General features: G+C 44.0%; 2 protein-coding genes across 3 annotated transcripts in view; both read right to left on the minus strand.

Annotated features, from left to right (window-relative positions):
- NDRG3 (NDRG family member 3) overlaps positions 1–8,087 on the minus strand; it is a 70,710-nt gene extending 62,623 nt beyond the window's left edge. For both annotated transcript variants that reach the window (XM_040330676.1, XM_040330675.1), the window contains exon 1: positions 7,985–8,087. The gene's annotated coding sequence lies outside the window, so the exon portion shown is untranslated. The remainder of the gene's footprint in view (positions 1–7,984) is intronic.
- A 15,778-nt stretch (positions 8,088–23,865) lies between these two features.
- LOC120918372 (olfactory receptor 1468-like) lies at positions 23,866–24,741 on the minus strand. Its single transcript, XM_040329916.1, has one exon. It carries the CDS (start codon positions 24,703–24,705, stop codon positions 23,866–23,868), a length of 840 nt encoding a protein of 279 aa, XP_040185850.1. The 5' UTR covers positions 24,706–24,741.
- Between the last annotated feature and the right edge of the window lie 1,638 nt (positions 24,742–26,379).

Here is a 26,379-nt window from a genome sequence, read left to right on the forward strand (position 1 = left end):
TGTTGCTCTATACATATACAATGTGTAGAAGTGGGATAATGTTGCTGTATACATATACAACGTGTAGAGTTCGGATAATGTTGCTGTATACATATACAACGTGTAGAAGTGGGATAATGTTGCTCTATACATATACAATGTGTAGAAGTGGGATAATGTTGCTCTATACATATACAACCTGTAGTAGTGGGATAATGTTGCTCTATACATATACAACCTGTAGTAGTGGGATAATGTTGCTCTATACATATACAATGTGTAGTAGTGGGATAATGTTGCTCTATACATATACAATGTGTAGAAGTGGGATAATGTTGCTCTATACATATAGAACGTGTAGTAGTGGGATAATGTTGCTCTATACATATACAACGTGTAGAAGTGGGATAATGTTGCTCTATACATATACAATGTGTAGAAGTGGGATAATGTTGCTCTATACATATACAACCTGTAGTAGTGGGATAATGTTGCTCTATACATATACAATGTGTAGTAGTGGGATAATGTTGCTCTATACATATACAATGTGTAGAAGTGGGATAATGTTGCTGTATACATATACAATGTGTAGAAGTGGGATAATGTTGCTCTATACATATACAACATGTAGAGTTCGGAGAATGTTGCTCTATACATATACAATGTGTAGAAGTGGGAAATGTTGCTGTATACATATACAACGTGTAGAAGTGGGATAATGTTGCTCTATACATATACAATGTGTAGAAGTAGGAGAATGTTGCTGTATACATATACAATGTGTAGAGTTCGGATAATGTTGCTGTATACATATACAATGTGTAGAGTTCGGATAATGTTGCTGTATACATATACAATGTGTAGAGTTCGGATAATGTTGCTGTAGTGTAGATGGTGAATCCGGATACAGAACACCTCGGTGACCTTGCAGTCATTCATTACTCTGGTCTAGGCTAAAAGCATGTCTATAGCAAACATGGCCGTCAGCGAGCCATGTGGATGAGTAGAGGTCACCTGATTAACACTGCATTTATGACAGGCAATAAAACCGCCATCAATCACTCCTATGTAAATAGAGCCGTGTCTTCCCATACATACTGATAGGGGAAGACACCGCCCTTGTAGAGACGCTGATAACGGCTACAACACCGTCAGACTGCTGTGCCGCAACGATTTGAAAAAGAGGTTCATGAAGTCGCACCTTAAATCGCACTGACCTGCGGCTTTGAAATCGTGCAACTTCAATTGAAGTAGAGCGATTTCAAAGTCGCATTCATTGTGAACCAGGGCTCAAGAAAGAACACTCATTAAGAATTCATTTAGACAATATTTGTTTATCCCGGAGTTTACCTTTCAAACCTGGTGATTTTTTTTTGGTGATCTGCATGTCGCTGGGAAATCTCCCTTTACCTCCTGTCCTGTACACAACCAAAGGGATTAGCGATGCCCTGAAATTTCGGGCACCGAAATTTGGGTAAAAATAATTTTCAGCATTGTGTCAAAAGAAAAAAAATTGCCAATAACGGCTGTCAAAAATGCTCACAACAAATTTCCCGTGCTTATGAGGCGCTTTTTATAGGCCACACAACTCAAAAATTGCATCTAAAATCTCAACACAGGTGCATTTTCTTGCGATTTCAATGTATTTTAACCACTTAAGCCCCGGACCATATTGTTGCCTAAAGACCCAAGGGGTTTTTACAGTTCGGGACTGCGTCGCTTTAACAGACAATTGCGCGGACGTGTGACGTGGCTCCCAAACAAAATTGGCGTCATTTTTTCCCCACAAATAGAGCTTTCTTTTGGTGGTATCTGATCACCTCTGCAGTTTTAATTTTTTGCGCAAAAATAGAGCGACAATTTTGAAAAAAAATCAATATTTTTAACTTTTTGTTGTAATAAATATCCCCCAAAAATATATACATTTTTTTTTCCTCAGTTTAGGCCGATACGTATTCTTCTACCTATTTTTGGTAAAAAAAAAACGCAATAATTGTTTATCGGTTGGTTTGCGCAAAATTTATAGCGTTTACAAAATAGGGGATAGTTTTATTGCATTTTTATATTTTTTTACTACTAATGGCGGCGATCAGCGATTTTTTTCGTGACTGCGACATTATGGCGGACACTTCGGACAATTTTGACACATTTTTGGGACAATTGTCATTTTCACAGCAAAAAATGCATTTAAATTGCATGGTTTATTGTGAAAATGACAGTTGCAGTTTGGGAGTTAAACACAGGGGGCGCTGTAACATTTAGGGATCACTGTGTGTGTGTTTACAACTGTAGGGGGGTGTGGCTGTAGGAATGACATCGATCGGATCTCCCCTATAAAGGGGATCACCCGATCTATGCGCCGCCACAGTGAAGCACGGGGAAGCCGTGTTTACATACGGCTCTCCCCGTTCTTCAGCTCCGGGGAGCGATCGCGACGGAGCGGCTAAAAACAAATAGCCGCGCCGTCGTCCCGGATCGCTCCCCGAGCGGACCCGACCTCCGCATGTACCGGGGGGGGGGGGTCCCGATCGGACCCCCGACCCACGTCTAGCAGAGGACATACAGGTACGTACATGTGCCTGTCCGTGCCATTCTGCTGACGTATATTTACATGAGGAGGTCGGGAAGTGGTTAATGAGGTACGTTTTTGGCAAAAAGAAATTTAAACTGATCAACGTTGCACCAAAAAAAAATGCAGCAAGCAGGATTTTTAACAAGGTTTGAAAAAGGTGCCGAGAATGGGCGACAAATTTATAATCATAATTAAAAAGTCAAATACAATACATTTATAAATAAAAAATAAGACAATTTCCGCCAAGGACTCGCCAACTATGCAGGAACAGTTCTGTTTGACTCCAACAGTCTCTCGCACTACGATAGGCCATGTGTAGTTGGCAGAAAGTAGTTGTAAACCTCAGACATGAAATATGAACAAAGCTTAACCCTCTATAGCAGGGGACTCCAAACTGCGGCCCGAGGGCCAGACGTGGCCCTTTGCTAGCCTTTATCCGGCCCTTGGGGGCACTATTCCTCCCACTGACACCAATGATGGGATACCATTTCTTCTACTGATAGGGGCCCTACTCCTCCTCCTATTGACCACCAATCCTGAGGCCACATTTATTCTCACTCATGTCAGACTCGGGACATTTTCTATCCCTGCTGGCCACAATCCGGCCCTCCTAAAGTCTGAAGGACAATAAACTGGCCCTTTGTTTGAAAAGTTTGGAGACCCCTGCTCTATTGCTCTATAGCAGTGAAGGGGAACCTTGGCACCACAGATTTTTTAGAACTACATTTCCCATGATGCTCCTGCACTCTGCAGTGTAGCTGAGCATCATGGGAAATGTAGTTCCAACACATCTGCGGTGCCAAGGTTCCCCATCACTGCTCTATAGTGTGTCTCAATTCAGAGCACCAAGTGTAATTTCTGTCTGCTGCTTCATTCCTCTGTTATCAGCATGAGTCACTTCTTACACCAAGAAAAAAAAAAAAAAGTGGCAACAGGGGAGCTCCAGCACACAGCCTGTGATTGCCAGCCTCAGGTCTATGCCTGTTTTGCTGTGTTGAGGGTGCGTCCATTCCCTCCAATCAACTCACAGTTCGCCTCACTGAGCTCTGCAATGTGTAACTTCAGCTTCCACCCCTTGCTTTCTCAGACAAGCTGCATAAAGTCTGCAAGTCCCGCAGTCCCGATATCCACTGGCACTTGCTGATCGTTCTGTACACAGGCAGAACTGCGATCTATGTAAACAAGGCAAAATGCCTTTCTGTCAGTAAGGAATGCATGGATCCTGTAAATCAGAAACAAAGATCTTTGCCTTCCCCTAGTAAAAGCACCTCCCCCACTATACTGAAACACTGTTTAAGCACACAGGCAACCCTTTGATCTGCCCTAATGTTAATTACTGTCAGTGTCATTAGTACAGTGACAGTGCATATTTTTAGCCCCCCCTCCATTTTACTTACCTGAGCCCTGAATTTCCGTGGGCGTGATCCCGCGTCGCTCTCCACGGGTTCTCTGCTCCTCTTTGGATAGATTGACAGCCATTGGCTCCTGTTGCTGTCAATCAAATCCAATGACATGACTGTCAGGGGGCGGGGTCAAGTCATACACTCAGCATCTATAGACGCTTAGTGTATGAGACGGGAGCACACCCACAGGGTAACCCTCTCGGGAGAGAGCTTCCCAGAGGGGGTTACCTAATGCGGGGAGGAGCCGCCGTGGGACCCCAGAAGAGGATTGACAGTCTTCCGACAGGCTTCCGACGGTCGCATCCATCGTGTCACGATTTTCCGAAAGTAGCCGAACGTCGGTGCGCAGGCACAGTATAGAACCGCACCGATGTTCGGCTTCTTTCGGCTCCTCGTGACACGATGGATGCGACCGTGGGAAGCCTGTCGGAAGACTGTCAATCAAAATAGGAACGCCCAGTCCCGAAGACCCATACCCGGAAGCGGCAGAGAAGATCGCTCTCTAAAACAATAAGTACAGCTTCGATTTTAAAACAACTACCCAATTCCCCTAGACAAAATGAGCATCAATCTAAGGGTAAAAAAAAAAGTATGGGTGAACTCCCGCTTTAAAGGCTTCTTTACATAGAATACACATACAATTCCATTCCTAGCAAAGCCTGCCCTTTGTTTATAGGCACTCTCCTGCCATGGCCCTGCCCTATAGTGCCATCCAGAATTTCCGATAATTGGGAGCAGCTGCTGTGCAAAAAAAGGGACAACCAACACCCAGTTATGGGGGATTCAAGATGGCGGCATGGGATAGGACGTGCGGATGAGGTTCTCTTAATCCCGTCAATGTACAAATGCACCATCGGTCTTGAATAGGACTTAAGAGTAAGGAACAAAACTTGATAATTGGGCTCCGCAGCCTCCTGGGATATGTGGCCTCCTGGGATATGTGGTGAATAAGCCATCCTCGTAGGTGAAAAATCTGGAAGGACGGGAGGCGCCAACCTAAAAATTTCAGTTTATATTTCTGGTGGAGGAGCGACGTCATTCCATGCTAGCCAATCAGGACAGCCAAAGCTGCCAACACAAACCAGGGAGAAGATACCGGCGAGGGACCCCATACTACGTCATCGGAAGGACGCTAGGAAGGCTCCTACACGTAGGTGACCAACCGTCAGGTCATGAAGAATGAACAGATCTGCCCTCCTGTGTATACGTTTCATTTCCACGGGCGGGGAACTGTACCGCAGCTTCCCAACACTTCATGCATCATTGGCAAGCGTTAGGGAAGGTCGCCACTGGTCATCAATGCTTGCAAACAAACATTTTCTTTCAGTTTGCAAGTGGTTTTTGAACTTGTGTTGGGAGGTTGGGAGGTTGAAATGTTACCCCCCCCCCCCCCCATTTGTACTCCTAGAGGCCACATTTCTAAAAATCTATCTTGTAAACACTTCTGCAGGTACCACGCATCATTACACTGCCGTGGTCGTATGATGCAAATCTGGTGTTTCAGGGCCGAAAAAAACCTCAAAAACCTCCTTGCTGCCGGGATTTCTTCTACGGCACCCATCGCCCATACACACCCCGCCGTAAACCTCATCAGAATCACATCTCCGGGCAAATCAGCAGCAAGCTGTCATTTCCCAGCCAATCATCGCTCCCCTGGGATGAGGAACACGCCAGCAACACCTGATCTCCGATATCAACGTGTTACAGGAACCAGCGAGGAAAAAAAAAGATGATAAAAAAAATCAGCCGTCATAAATGTTCCAGCGACACCACCCTGCCAGGAACCAACGCTACTTACAGGATACTGGTCACTGCAGCAGAACCCCCCCCCCCTCATACAGCAGGCCATCAGACACCCCCTATGCCGTCATATACAGATGACCATCAGACCCCCCCCCCTAATACAGCAGGCCATAACACTCCTATAAAAGCGGCCATCAGACCCCCCCTTCGTATACAGATGACCATCAGACCCCCCTAATACAGCAGGCCATAACACTCCTATAAAGGCAACCATCGGCCCCCCTCTTCGTATACAGATGACCGTCAGACCGCCTCCCCCATACAGCAGGCTATATATATATATATACACACACACACACACACACATACATACACACCATATACACACACATTTATTGTGGGATAGATTTTTATATATAGCGCTAGCTTATAGTCTTCTATATAAAACTAAGCACCCTCCAAATATATAGAAGACTATAATGCCCCCCACAATATATACATTTGTTGAGGGGGGTTGCTTATAGTCTTCTTCATACAATTAAGGGGGGTTGCTTATAGTCTATATAATTGGGGGGGTTGCTTATAGTCTTCTTCATACAATTAAGGGGGGGTTGGTTATAGTCTATATAACTGGGGGTGTGCTTATAGTGTTCCATATAATTGTTGGGGGTGCGTATAGTCTATATAATTGGGGGGTTGCTTATGGTCTTCTATATATAATTGGGGGGGGGGTGCTTATAGTCTTCTATATATAATTGGGGGGGGGGTGCTAGTCTTCTTCATACAAGGGGGGTTGCTTAGTCTATAACTGGGGGTGTGCTTATAGTCTTCCATATATAATTGTTGGGGGTGCTTATAGTCTATATAATTGGGGGGTTGCTTATAGTCATATATATATATATATATATATATATATATATATATATATATATATATATATATATATATATATATATATATATATAATTAAGGATGGGGTGCTTATAGTCTTCTATATATAATTGGGGGGGGGGGGTGCTAGTCTTCTATATATAATTAAGGAGGGGGGGTGCTTCTAGTCTTCTATAAATAATTGGGGGGGTGCTAGTCTTCTTCATACAATTAAGGGAGGTTGCTTAGTCTATAACTGGGGGTGTGCTTATAGTCTTCTATATACAATTGTTGGGGGTGCTTATAGTCTATAACTGGGGGGTTGCTTATAGTCTTCTATATATAATTGGGAGGGTGCTAGTCTTCTATATATAATTAAGGAGGGGGGGTGCTTATAGTCTTCTATATATAATTGGGGGGGGGGGGGGGCTAGTCTTCATACAATTAAGGGGGGTTGCTCATAGTCTATATAAAACTGGGGGTGTGCTTATAGTCTTCCATATACAATTGTTGGGGGTGCTTATAGTCTATATAATTGGGGGGTTGCTTATGGTCTTCTATATATAATTGGGGGGGGTGCTAGTCTTCTATATATAATTGGGGGGGGTGCTAGTCTTCTTCATACAAGGAGGGTTGCTTAGTCTATAACTGGGGGTGTGCTTATAGTCTTCCATATACAATTGTTGGGGGTGCTTATAGTCAATATAATTGGGGGGGTTGCTTATAGTCTTCTATATATAATTAAGGAGGGGGGTGCTTATAGTCTTCTATATATAATTGGGGGGGGGTGCTAGTCTTCTATATATAATTGGGGGGTTGCTTATAGTCTATATATAATTGGGGGGGGGTGCTAGTCTTCTATATATAATGGAGGGGGGTGCTTATAGTCTTCTATATATAATTGGGGGGGGGGTGCCAATCCTCTATATATAATTAAGGAGGGGGGTGCTTATAGTCTTCTATATATAATGGGGGGGGGGGTGCTAGTCTTCTATATATAATTAAGGAGGGGGATGCTTAGAGTCTTCTATATATAATGGGGGGGGTCACTTAGTCTTCTATATACAATTGATGGGGTGCTTATAGTCTTCTATATATAATTGTATGTGTGGGGGGGGGGGGGGTGCTTATAGTGAGAGAAAAAGATATATGAATAAAATAAATCTATAAGCACCCCCCCCACCCCCAATTATATATTATAAATAAATAAGCCTCTATCTATAGATATATAAAGAGAGAGACGAGAAAAATAGGACCATTAGCCCCCTGGACAAATAAAGAAGAAAATCTCCACCCACCTGTCTACAGAACACCCGCTGCTCGCAAAGAACACAATATAAACAAACGCAGCCCTGCGCCCCCCATGCCACGCACAATACAGATCATCATCACCCCTCGCCCGCTCCCTCCTCACCTGCTCGGTGTATTGCGGGGGGATCTCACTGTGCCCGGCCAGCTAAAGCTGCGCCTCCCTCTGCGTGTCTTTAAATCAGCCTCGTTAGGCGTTTTCCTATTGGCCGCCGGTGACAGCTTCTCCTGAGCAAGAGAGGAGCGCGCTGATTGGTCGGCAGGCCCCTCCAGCCATTTCCATGTCTGTCAGTCATACACACAGCTCTGCCAGGGCTCTGTAGTGTGGGCGGGAGCTGAGTGCTCGGGCTGTGATGATAACCCTGAGAGGAGACTCATAGTCAATGTCCTCTGTACAGTACAACCTGCCAGGAGGGAAATGCCAGTCAGCTGGCTCTTATTGGGGCCCACAACTCCCAACATATAAGAAGGGAGATGTTTTACCACAAATAATCATTTGCCTACCTGGCCAATTCTGTCACTTCCCTCATATGTGTAAAAAAATCATTTTTTTTTTTGCGAAAAAAATACCCAGAACGCCCAAACATTATGGGCCGGATTCAGATAGATTTCTCTATCTATCTGCCGGCGTAACGTATCTGCGAGGGACCTCAAGTTCCGCAAGTTCCGTATGCAGAAAGAACTTGCGCCCTTAGTTACGGCGGCGTAACGTATGTGTGGCGGCGTAAGCCCGCCTAATTCAAATGGGGATGTTGTGGGCGTGTTATATTTAAATTTCACTTGACCCCGCGTATTTTACGTTTTTTTCTGAACGCCGTCCGTGAAATATCTCAGTGTGCATTGCTCCAAAATACGCCACAAGGACGTATTGGATTCGACGTAAATGACGTCCAGCCCTATTCGCGAACGACTTACGCAAACAACGTAAAATTTTGAAAACTCAGCGCGGGAACGACGTCCATACTTAACATTAGCTACGCCTCATATAGCAGGGGTAACTATACGCCGAAAAAAGCCTAATGTAAACGACCTAAAAAAATGCGCCGGTGGGACGTACGTTTCTGAATCGGCGTTAATACCTAATTAGCATATTCCTCGCGTAACTATACGGAAGCGCCACCTAGCGGCCAGCGTAAATATGCAGCCTAAGATACGACGGTGTAAGACACTTACGCCGGTCGGATCTTAGGGAAATCTATGCGTAACTGATTCTCTGAATCAGGCGCATAGATACGACGGCCCGCACTCAGAGATACGACGGCCTATCCGGAGATACGCCGTCGTATCTTGTATCTGAATCCGGCCCTATATATTTATTTTTAGCAGAGACCCTAAACAATAAAATGATGGCCATTGCAATTTTTTTTTTGATGTCTCAGCGATTTTTCAAACGCAATTCTTTTTAAAACAAATACACTTAAATGTATCTTAATGCAAAACAACACAATATATGCCCCGATTTTTTGATAAAATATAAAAGATGATGTCACACGAGTAAATAGCAAAATAACACGTCACACTTTAGAATTGTGCACTCTCGGAATGGCGCTAAAACTACAGTACTTAAAAAATCTCCATCAGCAACACTTTACAAGTTACCTGTTTAGCGTTACAGAGGAGGTCTAGGGCTAGAATTATTGCTCTCTCTAACGTTCGCAGCGATACCTCACATGTGTGGTGCGAACGTCGTTTACATATGCGGGCGCAGGCTATGTATGCATTTACTTCTGTGTACGAGCAAGAGGGGATGGGAGGGAAAAAAAATATTATTATTATTAATAATATTATTATTTTATTATATATATATATACATATATATATATATATATTTTTTTTTTACACCGTCTCTTTTCAAAATGTTTTCATAATTTTTGTAAACATCCCTTGTCATAGGAATAGGGCATGACAGGTCCTCTTTATGGTGATATCTGTGGTCAAATAAGACCTTAGGGCCAGATTCACAGAACAAATATGCCGGAGTATCATATGCCGGAGTATCTACTGGCGTATTTTCAAATTTGCCGCGTCGTATCTTAATTTGTGATTCACAAACAAGATACAACGGCTTTTGGCTAAGATCCGACAGGCTTACGGCTTCGTACGCCTTCGGATCTTGGGCTGCAATACTTCGGCCGCCGCTGGGTAGAGTTTGCGTTGTTTTCCAGCGTCGGGTATGCAAATTAGTATTTACGGCGATCCACGAACCTACTCGTGTGCGTAACGTCGTTTTTTCCCGTCGCAAAGTTAAGCAATCTTTTTCATTGCTTAACTTTACACCAGCCATGTTAAAGTATGGCCGTCGTTCCCGCTTCGAATTTTAAATTATTATTTTTTTTTTTTCGGCGTAAGTACGTTCCGCACGTCGCCATTCACAAACACGTCGGGGCGCCGTAATTTCTCGCAAAGCACGTCGGGAAAATTGCGAACGGAGCATGCGCAGAACGTTCGGCGCGGGAGCGTGCCTAATTTAAATGGTACACGCCCCATTTGAATTAGGGGGGCTTGCGCCGGACGTCTTTACGATACACCGCCGCAAGTTTACAGGTAAGTGCTTTGTGAATCAGGCACTTACGCTGAAAACTTGCGGCGGTGTAACGTAAACGGGATACGTTACGCCGCGGCGCAGGTACCTGAATCTGGCCCCTAGATCTTTCCTCTACTCTAGAAAGCATGGGATAAAAAAAAAACATAGATCCCTGCTTTCCATGTAAAAAAAATGGCAGTGTTTACATCTGCCAGAATCAGAAGTGAAGTCCTGACGTCACTTCCGGCCTCCCAGGATCATAGAGATGGCCATCCAGTCAAAGGCCAGTTCTATGGTAATCCGGCGGCCCACCGGCCCTCTGATCCCACAGCAGAGCCTGGAGAGGCGCCATTGGGCAGCAGGAGGGAGGAGACATCCCCTCCTGCTGCCTGTAAAAGCCATTCAAATGGCTAATCAGCCACTAGAATGGCTTTTACAAAAGAGGGAAACGCAGGCTGAAAACAACTACATCTGGATGATGCCTGTAGCTGCAGACATCATCCAGACGTCACCACTTCAACCTAAGGACGTCATATGACGGGAAGTAGTAAGATGGACTTGTGATACCTATCCAGCTCTCTCTTTCCTCTCCTCCTCCACTCAGCCATAGAAAGGACTAAAATAGTGCTGTATCCTTAAGAATTCCTTTATTTACACATGTCCACATAATAGCCATGAATGGACATGAATGAGCCATGGATGGGCATGGATGAGCCATGGGTGGGCATGGATGAGGCATGGATGAGCCATAGGTGGGCATGTATAAGCATGGAAGGGCATATATGAGGCATGGATGAGCCATGGATGGGCATGGATGAGCCATGGATGGGCATTGATGTGCCATGGATGGGCATATATGAGCATGGATGGGCATATGTGAGGCATGGATGAGCTATGGATGGGCATAGATGAGCCATGGGTGGGCATGTACGAGCATGGGTGGGCATGTATGAGCATGGATGGGCATATATGAGGCATGGATGAGCCATGGATGAGCATGGATGAGCCATAGGTGGGCATGGATGAGCCATGGATGGGCATGTATGAGCATGGATGGGCATATATGAGGCATGGATGAACCATGAATGGGCATGGATGAGCTATGGGTGGGCATGAATGAGCATGAATGGGCATATATGAGGCATTGATGAGCCATGGATGGGCACAGATCAGCACTATGGGCACTTTAGATCCAGCCCACAAGCGCTGCTGCATCGGCTCCCTTCTCTCATCACACACTGTACCGATTGGTGTGAGGTCAGGGAAGCATACCTCCCAACTGTCCCTGATTTCGAGGGACTGTCCCTGATTTGGAGCAATGTCCCTCTGTCCCTCAAACCTCCTCATTTGTCCCTCATTTTTGTCTGATCTATAGAGTTGTATTTAAAATGCACTGTTTATTTATCAAAAAGTGTTTCCCAGTGTTAACCTTTCATCTGATTGCTAAATTGCTGCGTTTGTAAATTCTAAAAGCCAATATAAAGGAATAGTAGTGGTAAAAAAAGCACTTGTGGGTTTAACCAATCTTGTTTTTTTGTACAATTCTCATTTAAGGGGGCGTGACAAGGGGGTGTGTCCTATGCCTGCATACTCTTGCTGATAGGTGTCCCTCATTCCCATCTCAAAAAGTTGGGAGGTATGGGGAAGGAGCCCTCCATGCTTTTTGTTGACATCATTGGACGGAGCGATCACGTGGTAAAGGGCCGCTGTCATTGGCCCTTTACTCCGTTCCGTGATGTGCCAGGTCCGGAGGACCCGACGGTCACGAACATTCTCGGGTGCGCGCTTCAGCAAGTGGTTAAAATATGGGTATATACAGATTTAAAACATTAAATACGAGTGTATTTCATGGCAGGGGAGAAACAGGTGCTGACTACAGCTGCCAATAGTAATCATAGGCTGTACGCAGTTATACACAGACTCTGCGTCCAGGGTTGTATAGCCAATGTCATTTGCAGATAGCGGCATATATGCACATACAGCCATTAATTATCCTACAAAGCACCTGGGAGCCTACCAGGTGCCGAAATATGCCCATATTTTATTTATGAAATAAACTTTAACCTTTATTACCATACAGAAACGCTGACATGCTTAGTCACCAAGACTCACACAGTTATATATTACACCAAATAAACCAGTTTACCAATGACTGTCCACCCCCAATGTGGGCAACATTACTTCATGAAGATGGATTGCGATGAGGGAAAATAACAAAGGAGAGGGTGGGTGATGAGCAGGTCAAGAGATCCAAAAAGAAGGCTGAATATAATCCAGAGGACAGATCTGAGGTAACTGCTGATACAAGTAAAAGTTTACATTCATTACACTCATTGACCAGATGTTTCCCGCCAAAAGATTTATCACCAATTCAGTGCTCAGCTAACTGTGGCCCAGATTCACAAAAGAGATACGCCGTCGTATCTCTGTTTTAGGGTCTTCCTAACTATGCGACTGATTCATAGAATCAGTTACGCATCGTTAGCCCTAAGATCCGACAGGTGTAATTGAATTACACTGTCGGATCTTAGGATGCAATACCTCGGTCGCCGCTGGGGGGAGTTAGCGCCGTAAACCAGCGTCGGGTATGCAAATTAGTAGTTACGGCGATCCACAACGGTTTTTCGTGTTCGCTACGTCGCTGCTAGTCTAGTTTCCCGTCGCAAAGTTAGTCGTCGTTTTAGCTGCCCTAACTTTACACAGCACACGTATGTGCTGTATAAAGTATGGCCGTCGTTCCCGCGTCGAAATTTAAAATGTTTTTGTTCTTGAGTAAGACGTCCGGGAATACGAAAGTACACTATGCACGTCGCCGTTCGAAAAAATGACGTCACTTCGCGCAAGGCACGGCGGGAATTTCAAAACGGAGCATGCGCAGTAGGTCCGGCGCGGGAGCGCGCCTAATTTAAATGGCACACGCCCCTTTGAATTACGCGGGCTTACGCCGGAGGCAGCTGGTGTAAGTTTTCATGCAAGTGCTTTGTGAATCAGGCACTTGCGATGAAAACTTGCGGCGGTGTAACGTATCTACGATACGTTACGCCGCCGCAATTCTACGTGAATCTGGCCCTAAATGTCTGCCCAGCAGCTGTGGTGAATCCTCCTAGCAACAGCAGACAGCTTGTAACCTGCAACACAAAATGGAAAGAAACAGCAAAGCTGGCCCAGAGAGACATGTACACAGAGGCGGCTCTAGGCTTCGTGAGGCCTTAGGCAAAATTTAGACATGAGGCCCCATAATGGGAAAAATAATTCAAGCAATAAAAATGGCTCCAGAAAATGCACAGATCTAGCACACAGGTGATCAGCACCACTTCCAGGGCACCCTCCTCACCCATCAGACATATTTAGCCAATGCAAGAGGGGGGAGAGAGAAGGAGGTGAGAAAGAGAGAGGGGTAGTAGAGAGATCTGATGACGCCGACATTAGTTCTGATCACAGGCAAATTAGACGGCCTTAGGCCCCTGTGAGTGCGAGGCCTTAGACGACCGCCTAATTTGCCTAATTAGAGAGCCGCCTCTGCATGTACACCACAGTCACCATAGCCTTCTATTAAAGCGGGTCCTCAGCCAAAAGTGAAAGTGCCTTCTGCCCACCCCTCCTTAGACCCACCTAGAAAAATAAGTGTACTGTGCCTGCTGTGCCCCCTGGGATAGGTAAGTCACATATCCCAGGAGGCCTTACTGTGTAATTCACAGAGGAGACTAGTGGCGCATCATTGGGAATTCCGTCTGCTAAACCTGGAAGAGCCAGGAAGGGCCTCACAACTACGTCAGAGAAAACATGGCGGTGTAGGACTGAGCAGTGGCAGGGTGTGAGAGAATCTCAGAGAGACGATGTTGGATGGGTGAGTATCTGAAATGTGCAGCAAGCGTTCATATTCGCCAGCACACCATAGATCGACAACATTTTTGTCCAAAAAGTTTTAATGAGAAGAGATCACATCACAAAAGTGCAACGTTTCGGAGCCACGCAGGACCCCTTCGTCAGGCATGTAATAAGGTGCAACAGTGTCAATAGCACCCACATTTCAGTGCAGGGGTAAAAGAAAAAAAAAAACGATGAGCGGGTGGATAGATATAGGATAGTATATCATTTATTTAAAAAACAAATTGGCTATATAAAAAATTAGAGCAGGATCTCTGGGGGTGGACAGATCATGGTCTATTCTGGTTAGGTAAAACTCACTCTGTTAAAGAGGTTGTAACACCCCCCCCCCCCTGTAAGACAAAGGCATAATGAGCAAGTATGCATCACAAAGTAGTTAATTATGAAATACTTACCTTAGAACGAAGCCCCCACAGTGGCGCCCGCATCCTGCTGAGACGGCTGACATCTTCCCCGGTGTTTCTTCCGGGTTCGTGGGCTCCGACGCTGTCAGTGGTCAGAGCCGCAATGATGCCACTCCTGCGCATGCGCCTGGGAGCCGCCGGTCACGGGACACGACTCTGAAAAAACGACACGTGCGGCTGTTCCTTCAGAGCAGTAAATATCACCTAAAAGGTGCAAGTTTAGGAGGATATTTAACCACTTAACCCCCGGACCATATTGCTGCCCAAAGACCAGAGCACTTTTTGCGATTCGGCACTGCGTCGCTTTAACTGACAATTGCACGGTCGTGCGACATGGCTCCCAAACAAAATTGGCGTCCTTTTTTTCCCACAAATAGAGCTTTCTTTTGGTGGTATTTGATCACCTCTGCGGTTTTTAGTTTTTGCGCTATAAACAAAAATAGAGCGACAATTGTGAAAACAATTAATATTTTTTAATTTTTGCTATAATAAATATCCCCCAAAAATATATAAAAAAATGTTTTTTCCTCAGTTTAGGCCGAGACGTATTCTTCTACATATTTTTCGTAAAAAAAATTGCAATAAGCGTTTATTGATTGGTTTGCGCAAAAGTTATAACGTTTACAAAATAGGGGGTGTTTTTATGGCATTTTTATTAATATTTTTTTTTACTAGTAATACTTTACTTTTTTTTTGGTACTGCGACATTATGGCGGACACTTCGGACACTTTTGACACATTTTTGGGACCATTGGCATTTCTATAGCGATCAGTGCTTTAAAAATACATTGGAGTACTATAAAAATGCCACTGGCAGTGAAGGGGTTAACACTAGGGGGCGGGGAAGGGGTTAAGTATGTCCCTGGGTGTGTTCTAACTGTAGGGGGGGTGGCCTCACTAGGGGAAATCACTGATCTTCTGTTCATACATTGTATAAACAGAAGATCAGCATTTCCCCCCCTAACAGGACCGGGAGCTCCGGATCCCCGCTCTGTAATGAGCGATCGTGCGTGCCCGGCGGCGATCGCGGCCGCCTGGCACGCGCACGGGAGTCAGGGGCGAGCGGGGGCCGCGCGCGCCCCTAGTGGCCTGCGCGAGAGCCGACGTAGAGCTACAGGCTCTCGCGCAGGGGAGCCGACTTGCCGCCGTAAAACGACGGTGGGCAGTCGGCAAGCAGTTAAAAGGTGAAAATTAAGGAGATATTTACATTACCTATAGGTAAGCCTTATTATAGGCTTACCTGTAGGTACAAACAAACCAGCGGAGTTTACTTCCTCTTTAAGATGTCTTTACTACCACGTCTCCATTATTATTTTAGCTCGATCTAAATTCCAATCCAAGATACAGTAAAACCTTGGTTTGCAAGCATAATTCATTTCAGAAACATGCTTGTAATCCAAAGCACTTGTATATCAAAGCATTTTTTTTACAAGGTATAAAAGAGAAGTGAGGCACCTCTTAGGCCCCGTACACACGACCAAACATGTATGCTGAAACTGGTCCGCGGGCCAGTTTCAGCATACATGTTCGGTCGTGTGTAGGCGCGAGCGGGCAGAATTCCAGCAAACATTTGCCCGCCGGGCCTTTTCCCAGCGGGCAAATATTCCTGGACGTGTTTTAAAACCGTCCACTGGAATCCTGCCCGCTCGGACATGTACGGTCGTCAGTACAGACCTACCGTACATGTCCGAGCGCCCGCCGTCCCTCGCATGCGTCGAATGACTTCGACGCATGCGTGGAAGCCTTTAAATGGCAGGCCCGCCCACATCGCCGCGTCATCGCCGCGTCATCGTCGCGGCGACGACGCGGACACGCCCCGCGTAGTGTTTACGCGCGGACTTCTGTACGATGGTTAGTACAACCATCGTACAGAAGCCCTCTGGCAGGCATGTACGGTGAAAACGGTCCGACGGACCGGTTTCACCGTACATGTTTGCTCGTGAGTACCCGGCCTAAGGGTAGCAATAAGTTGCTAAATGTTGTACCTTCATTAAACTCAGTTGTGACATGACGCTACTCTTATATCAAGACATCGCTTGTATATCAAAGTTAAGTATAATAAAAAATGTTGCTTGTCTTGCAAAACGCTCTCAAACCAAGTTACTCTCAAACCAAGGTTTTACTGTAATTTGCTATATTTACAACTGTAAACTGTACATATTATAGAGAGATATGCTTTGTTCATATTCCATGTCAACCACTTCAATCATTTAGAAGTTTGATGAAAGGTTTAGTGCAGTGAAACACCTTTGAGAAGGGTCTATTTACAGTGGTGTATATAGTTAGACCAAAAAGAGGGACAGCTAAAAAAGGAGGAGGGACGGAGGAATTTGGTTCCAAAAAAGAGACATTTGGGAACTCTGCTGACTCCGATCACAGGCTTCACTACGTTCAATCCATGACTAGAGACAAATATGCCAAGTGGGAGAGTTGGCAAGAAGTCAGACGTCCTTATCTGCATACTTGTCCTGGGTAGAATTGCCAGTTGGCTGCCTTTTATTGATTAGGCCGGAATTTTACCGATACGGCCGTTATGGGAAAGATATGATAAGCTTGTGCTTGTCTCCCAAAAAACATGTAGCAACCCAAAACTGAAGCCAGACAGTAGGCAAAGGCCATGAATTTCGAAGATGCAGGCAATCCACTTGGTGGTAATATTTTTTCCAGGTTGAATGAGCAGGATCACTGCATGGATCAGTTTGCCATAGCGGTACAGAGGCTTCTGATTTGCACTGTTCATCTGGATCCTCCCACTGTGGCTGTTCCGGTACCACCTGTGTTGCAGGCCATCCCTGCTGCTGCTCCAGTCTCTGTGCAGTCACCCGCCATGAATGTTACCTCTGTAAGGCCTCGTACACACGGCCAGACATGTCCGATGAAAACGGTCCGCGGACCGTTTTCATCGGACATGTCTGCTGGGTGAATTTGGTCTGATGTGTGTACACACCATCAGACCAAATTTCCCGCGGACAGAATACGCGGTGACGACGCGGTGACGTGGCGGCGACATGGCGGCAACGATGACGCGGCGACGTGCGCGAACCCGGAAGTTCAATGCTTCCACGCATGCGTCGAATCACTTCGACGCCATGCGCGGGTTCTCGGGCCAGCGGACATGTCCTATGAGTCGCATTGACCATCGGACATGTCCGACGGACAGGCTTCCAGCGGACAAGTTTCTTAGCATGCTAAGAAACTTTTGTCCACTGGAAACCTGTCCGCTAGGCCGGAAAACTGTCTGGTAGGCCCTACACACGGTCGGACATGGTCCGCGGATCAGTTTCAGCAGACATGTTCGGTCGTGTGTACGAGGCCTAAGAAGTATGTCTGGTTCCACTCTGCTTCCCCAGCGATTTTGGGGCGATCGGAAACCCCCCCCCCGCTACATGCGGCGGTCGGTAAGCCTCGGGGAGCGATCCGGGACGACGGCGCGACTATTTGTTTTTAGCCACTCCGTCGCGATCACTCCCCGGAGCTGAAGAACGGGAAGAGCCGTGTGTAAACACTGCTTCCCCGTGCTTCACTATGGCGGTGCATCGATCGAGTGATCCCTTTTATAGGGGAGACTCGATCGATGATGTCAGTCCTACAGCCACACCCCCCTACAGTAGTAAACACACACTAAGTGAACACTAAATGTTACAGCGCCCCCTGTGTTTAACTCCCAAACTGCAACTGTCATTTTCACAATAAAGAATGCAATTTAAATGCATTTTTTGCTGTAAAAATGACAATGGTCCCAAAAATGTGTCAAAATTGTCCGAAGTGTCCGTCATAATGTCGCAGTCACGAAAAAAATCGCTGATCGCCGCCATTAGTAGTAAAAAAAATAAAAAAAATAAAAATGCAATAAAACTATCCCCTATTTTGTAAACGCTATAAATTTTTCGCAAACCAACCGATAAACGATTATTGCGATTTTTTTTACCAAAAATAGGTAGAAGAATACGTATCGGCCTAAACCGAGGGGGAAAAAAAATTTATATATGTTTTTGGGGGATATTTATTATAGCAAAAAGTAAAAAATATTGAATTTTTTTCAAAATTTGCTCTATTTTTGTTTATAGCGCAAAAAATAAAAACCGCAGAGGTGATCAAATACCACCAAAAGAAAGCTCTATTTGTGGGGGAAAAAAGGACGCCAATTTTGTTTGGGAGCCACGTCGCACGACCGCGCAATTGTCAGTTAAAGCTGCGCAGTCCCGAATCGCAAAAAGTGCTCTGGTCTTTGGGCAGCAATATGGTCCGGGGGTTAAGTGGTTAAGGAGCACTTGCAGAAGTGTTCTCAAGGAGCCCTTAGCAACCTCTGGAAAAACTGTCATTTCTACATCCAGGTTAGGACACAAATCAAAAAAGCAGATTGGTTGCTCTACAAACAAGAAACCTTTTTATACCTTTGTACCCTCATACAACATGTGCATCGCAACCAGTCAGAACCCTTTTACTTGTCTGTAGTCGAATCAGTCAATGATTATTTCTGATTGGTTACTACTGTATCACGCCAATGTTATTTTTAGAGCATAATTGAATTAACTTTGCACAAGGCAAATGTTTTTTTTTAACCAGTTACATGGATGGAATATGTCTGCCACCATGTGGTATGTTAGAGAAATGCTTTTTTTAACATTTTAAAGATTTTTAAGATCTCAATGGCTTGAAGTGGAAGAAAACCCTTTCTTTAACCTTGTACCTACAGGTAAGCCTATAATAAGGCTTATCTGTAGGTACTGTAAACATCTCCTAAACCTTTCACCAGCGCATGCGCTCTAAAGGGACGGTATATGTGTGCATATGCGGGAGTGACGTCATCGTGGGATGGCCAATCAGACGGCTGGAAGACCAGGTGAAGATGGAAGCGCCTGTCAGCGCTGACAGGGCGGCGCTGCCTGGAGGGCTTCGTTCTAAGGTAAGTATTTCATAATGTGCTAGTATGCCATATATCCCCCCCCCCCCCGCTGTCTGCCAGTCAGTCTGGCATTTACCCCATCTAGGCAAGTGGCGGGCAGCGAGCAGTGGTTCCGTGTCCTCTCCTCCATCGGCGGCTTCCAGCATGCGGCTCCTCCCCTCTTCCTAGGCCTGTCCTTTCAGCCAATCAGGTGACGGCCTTAAAAAAAAAAAGGATCAGTGTTACAATAGCGAATATTCTTTTGCTGTTGAAACACACCTGGGTGGGCTTTGTTTGCATTCTCTGCACCCTGAGTTTATCCTATTTTGAAGCTTATCAGAGCCTCTGGCTCTAATCAAGTGCTTTATAATAAAAAAAAACGCAAAAGTAAACGCAATTCATGCATCCAGCATCCTGCAAGGGGCCGGACGCATGAATAGGGGAGGCCGTGATGGATGAGGGGTCGGCGCCCGTGAGCCCTTAATGGACAGGTCACTCCTGCTTACTAAGGGTTATTCCAGGTGAATAATGGTGTAAAATATTGGTATGTACCCACTGAGCTGGTAGTAGATGGCTAGTGACCGGTACAGACATGTTATTGGGTGGCACTGTCAAGGACCTGGCTTATATGAGAATTTTGGTTTGTTTTAAAGAATGTTCTGTATGTTTTTTTGTTCCACATTATTCCAGTGTTGTGCCAGCTGCACTGAGTTTGAACATTATCAACCACGGATTGTCTACGTCACAGCTACATCCAATCTTACATGACCGTACAGTCCTTTGTAGCGCTTCAGGATATTTTTTGATTTTGTTTACCCCAATTCCTGTTCCCATCCTCCTTTCCCTCCCTCCTTTCCCTCTTAAAGCGGAGGTTCACCCTCAAAATTAACTTTTTAGCTAACCTATCTCCAGCCTTAATAAAGGCTTGTAGCGTTGTCATTTTTTTTTAAATGTGTACACTTACCTGTCTTCAGCCGCACTTCCGGGTCTTCTTCCTTGCGGGGAGTGGGCGTGTCGCTCCTTTTCCCCGACGGGGAGCTCTGCGCAATGTCTCCTGGGAGTGAGTGTTGATCCTCCCAGGAGACTATTGACGTGTGGGTAAAGCACGTCATCGCCTTCCGAAAATATCCGATGGGGACTCGGCTCTTTACGGCGCTATACGGCGCCTGCGCCTGCCGTGTAGAGCTGACTGCACAGGCGCCGTAAAAGTGCTGAGTCCCCCTCGGATATTTTCGGAAGACGATGATGCGCTTTACCCGAGCGTCAATCATCTAAGCCTCGTCTTAGGAACGCCTACTCCCCGGGGGAGCGAGAACCCGGAAGCCCCGTGAAAAAAAAACATAAAACCGTAAGTACAGCGGTACAAAAAAAAATCCAGCATACTGTAGATGTCAGCAGTATGCTGGATGTAACGGTCTATTAGTGTTTTAGGGTGAACCCCCCGCTTTAAGCCTCGTACACACGCTCGGTTTTCTCGGCAAGAACCATCAAGAAAACTGCTGGCAGAGCTTTCTTGCCGAGTAAAGGCTTTGAGGTTTCTCGTCAAGAAAACTGCCCATAATCTAGATGAGAAAAATAGAGAACATGTTCTCTATTTTCTCGTCGTGAGATTCTCGGCAGTGTTTTCCTGCCGAGAAACCCGAGAGTGTGTATACTTACCTCTCCATGGAAACCCGCGCATGCTCGAAATTACTTTGATGCATGCGCGGTAGCTTCCAAGGCATAGGTAGGGTGTAGCAAGATGGCGGCGATGGCATCGAATGTGACGAGCACATGCTCGTCGTAGTCGATGACATTACCGTATTCGTGCCATTCAAAAGAATGGCGGTTCTTTTGAATGGAGTGTCTGTACACTCGGCCGGCAAGAGATTCTTGCCAAGAATCTCGTCAGGAAAAAAACGTTGTTTTGATTCTGCGCCGTGTGTACAGGGCTTAACACCTTTTTCCTTTTAGGTTTGTTTTTACTCCTTCTTCAATGACCTTGTTTATATTTGTAAGCCCCATCAAGTTATATTTAATGTATATGTTTCATGGTTTTTTTTATATACTTTGGCTTTAAAAGCAGTACAGAAATGTATATTTTGTCTGCTGTCTCATTTTGCCATGTACCTTGAAATTTGTGGAATTAAGAGTTATTTGACCCCAAAATATCAACACAGATCAATACAAAAACATGACAAAAGGATCAAATTGGTATGTTTGGTAATGTATTGTTTTAAAGTTATAGTTACCTTGTGCCAAAGTTTAATACAAAACTTAAAACAATTAAATAAGAATATAAAAATAGCTGCTACCCTCAAAGGAGTTGTAAATAAAAAAACATTTTATGCTGAAATTACTGTTTACAGGGTATAGAGACATAATAGTTAACTGATTCCTTTTAAAAACGGTTAAAAATAGATAAAAACCAATCATATAATGTACCTGTAGTTTCTAGTTTCGTTTTTGCATGTTGTTTCCTGCCTCTCTGCTGTACAGAGCCACAGAGCCAATACAGGGTATGGAAAACAAAACTGATTGGTGCTGAGGGGTTTTAGACACACAGTAATCACACCTCCTTGAAGTTAGTGACCACAGAGAGAAAGCTCACAGCACTGTGGTTGTCAGGAAACAGACAACCAGGATTTGTGGAGATCAGAAAAGAATTACAGCAACTTGAGAGCAAAAACAAACAATAAGGACATGAAAACAGCACTGCATTAAGGTAAAGGAAGCTATTAAGATAAAAAAAAAAAATTCCTTTACAAACCCTTTAAACTAAATAAATATATCACTAGTGCAAATTAAAAATAAAAAGATAGGGGGCGCTACGGTGTTAATTATTAAAATAAATATATGTGATGATCATACATGGAGCAGTTGAATGCTCAAATAGTGATACTCAATATTAGATAAGCCAAATAATAAATGTATCAAACATAGTATACATATAACCAGTGTTCTAAACCGTGTCTACAGTATTGTTCTGACAACAATTGACTGAAGTGATCAAACATATATCCACAACATGTGTTGAATAAAAAGTCCAATGTGATGATATATGTTTGATCACTTCAGTCAATTGTTGTCAGAACAATACTGTAAAGTAGACACATTTTAGAATGCTGGTTATATGTATACTATGTTTGATACATTTATTTTTTGGCTTATGTAATATTGAGTATCACTATTTGAGCAGTCAACTGCTCCATGTATGATTATCACATATATTTATTTTAGTCATTTTGTAAAAATTAGTGCCCCCTATCTTTTAATTTTTAATGTATTGTTTTAGCCTGATATTAGGAAATTAATTTATGGAGTCTAAGCAGGGCTCAAGTCCTGCGGGAACGCATGGGATCGGAGTTCCTGCACTTTTTTCTCAGCAGGAACGCAGTTCCCTTTGCAGGACTAGAGCAGTCGAGAGCAGCCGAGCCAATCCTTCACTAAGCAGCGATGCCCAGCTCGAGTCACTGTCAGGGGCAGGCGAACCTTAGTAATCCTTTATGTTACTTGCTGCTTCCTGTTTATGGATTCATCGGGTGGTGTGCGGGTAATCCGTCACTTCCTCTATGTCGCAATGTCTCCTGGGAGCTTTTGTCATTGTTCCCAGGAGACATTGCGGAGGTCTGCCGCGAATTATCAAGAGATTTATAAAGAACTTGCTTAAGGAAAAACATGTGGTTTAGTAATTATGCATATGAGCGTATCATTTTTTTTTGGTGGGGGAGTGGATTTTGGGTGAGAGTTCCCACACTTTTTTCCCCAGGACTTGACCCCTGAGTCTAAGGCCGCGTACACACGATCGGTTAAACCGATGAGAACGGTCTGATGGACCGTTTTCATCGGTCCAAACCGATCGTGTGTGGACGCCATCGGTTATTTATCCATCGGTTAAAAAACCGCCAACTTGTTTTAAATTTAACCGATGGATTCCTAACCGATAGAAAAAAAACGATCGTTAGTAGGCACAACCATCGGTTAAAAATCCACGCATGCTCAGAATCAAGTCGACGCATGCTTGGAAGCATCGAACTTTGTTTTTTTCAGCCCGTCGTTGTGTTTTACGTCACCGCGTTCTGAAACGATCGGTTTTTTAACCGATTGTGTGTAGGCACGACTGACCATCAGTCAGCTTCATCGGTTGACCGATGAAAACGGTCCATCAGACCGTTCTCACCGGATGGACCGATCGTGTGTACAGGGCTTTATGGTTGGAACATTTTTTGCCTTTCTACAATCGGTAGATGACTCAAGCTTGGTAGATCCAATCAAGAGCCTATCTAAATGGGCAAGGTCTAACTGGTTTATTTTCTCTTCTTTAACAGCATCTCAAATGCCTTTCTCATATCCTGATTTCTCAGACTATAGATAACTGGATTGAATAATGGAGTCACCACTGAATACAAGACATACAAAGCCTTTGAGAGTGCATGGCCTCTATTTGGAACAACATAGATTGCAGTCAGGGTTCCATAGTAGATGCTCACTGATGTCAGATGTGAGCTGCAGGTAGAGAAGGTCTTTCGCCTCCCAGTACTAGATGGAATCTTCAGAACAGTTAAAAAGATCCAAACATAAGTCACTATAATGAACACAAATGGAATAACTATTATAGGGATGGACATTATGAAGATTAAGATTTCCAACATGGAAGTATTGGAACATGACAGTTTTAAAAGAGGATCCAGTTCACAAATGAAGTGGTCAATGATGTTTGGCCCACAAAAATCACTAGTAAACAGCATTAGAGAAGTATTGAGAGTAACTAAGAGTCCTACCAACCAAGAGGCACCTACAAACTTCAAGCAAACCCCATGTCCCATAGTTGAAGTATAATGTAAAGGATTACAGATGGCTAGATAACGATCATAGGACATGGCAGTCAGAATGAAGCTCTCTGCAACTGTAGAAGACCCATACAGATAGAATTGTGATATGCAGCCGGCCATAGACACCTTACCAACTTCATTCAGTATATGACATAGCATTTCAGGAGCGATGTTTGTGGTAAACACAATGTCACATATAGAAAGATGAATGAGAAAGATGTACATTGGAGTATGGAGGTGATGACTTGCCGATACTAAGACGATGATGAGGAGGTTTCCAAACAATGTTGCAATGTAAATAGTAAAAAAGACCATGAAGACTAAAGTCCTAAACTGGTTAAGCTTCCCAAATCCAAGCAGGACAAATTCAAAAGCCTCGGTTTGGTTTGTCATGCTCATGTTCATTTGACTTTCTTAACAGCACCATTCAGAGCTACCATGAATTGAAAAAAAAAAGGATTAAACCCTGAAAACAAATGTAATGAGGTTTAGAGATGCTTTAAAGTAGCCAAAGCTTTTTGGAAAGAGCTTGGAATTATCATAGTCCCTGCCAAGTGTTTATTGCTGTCTCTGTTCCTGTCTCTGTTCCTGTCTCTGTTCCTATCTCTGTTCCTGCTCACCATTGTCACCGGCACCCAAGACTAGAATGCCAAAGAGAGCTTTTTATTTCAGTATTACAAAAATCAAATCAAATTTTAAATGTTTGTATCTGAAAAAAAGAAAAGGGAAGGGAATTAATAAAAATACTTAGGGCTAGCTAAACTTTCAACTACAAATTTTAGAGTTAACTAGAAATATTATTTTGCACTAGAATCAAGTTTCCAGTACAATAAATGTTAAATATTGTGCTACAAACATAAAGGAATACAAATGTAAAATGTTTACATATAAAAAAAAAAAAAAAGGAAGGAAGAAATCATTAAAAACAAATTCTGGTCCACTAAGAGACAAGATATATGTACATGATAGCTAGGAAAACACACCCTAAATATTTCAGATACCTGTAGCAGTTCTCTAAGATAAGAATTTTGTTAACTTTGGAAAGATTTCCTTTCATTTCCTATTGCTCTCTCCAGGACAGGAAGTCAAGGTAAATCTCACCCAATGGGACACAGATTGCAAAAACTACTTTATATAAATTGTAATACTTCCCTGCTCTAAATTTAAACAAGAGGTTTGGTTTTCTATACACTTTAAATAAATACACCACTGTAGGTGACACCGCTTTCTTTGTGACATGCTAGATATACAATGGTGTCAGCACCCAATCTGTAGCCCGCTAATTAGGCAAACTCTACTAGAAATATCTCAGATCTAGTTTAGAAAATGTTCCCATAAAAAGGTAAATTAAAATATACTTGCAATTCTGATTAACATTTTAGTGTCTTCTACTTGGGGCTTAAAGAAGATCTAAAGTCAAAACTTTATTTTCATCAATAAAGTAAGGACTGGGGGATTTTCCTTTACTTCCTGTCTCAAGACACAACAGTGAAAGGAGAAATCTCAAAGGGAAACCTCTATTATAGGGTTAAAGTGGAACTAAACTCAAAATAAATTTGGAGGTAGACTGATTTTGCTTTAAAGGAAATGCAATTTTTTTTCTATTTTGTTCACACTGCCTGCGGTGCATGCGCTGTGTAATGTACATCTCTGGCTCCTTCCTGGCATCTGTTAGATGCCCAGAATGGAGCCAGGTCCCACGGCAATGTAACTACTGTACTGATGTGTTACATCATTCCTGGCCACTCATTGACCAAAGTGGAGTGATGTGGGATCCTGAGCAAACGGCAGAGAAGTTGACAGTAGTTGACTGCATTTTCGTCCGAATAGATTTTAGTCCGAATTAGAGAGAAAAGATTCAACATTATAGAGACATGAAGATTTGACGAAGCAGCTAAAAACATACGATCGCCGCAAGCGGACATTTACTGTCAAATGCTCCGCCCATAGGCTATAGAAGAATTCTAATGTTGGTTGACTAGAAATAAT

Source organism: Rana temporaria, chromosome 12, assembly GCF_905171775.1.
Source record: "Rana temporaria chromosome 12, aRanTem1.1, whole genome shotgun sequence".
Classification (NCBI taxonomy): Eukaryota; Metazoa; Chordata; class Amphibia; order Anura; family Ranidae; genus Rana; species Rana temporaria.

What these genes read in the sequence shown, in the direction of transcription:
- LOC120918372 (XM_040329916.1), bottom strand. Translation starts at nt 24,705, where the DNA reads ATGGTCTTTTTTACTATTTACATTGCAACATTGTTTGGAAACCTCCTC.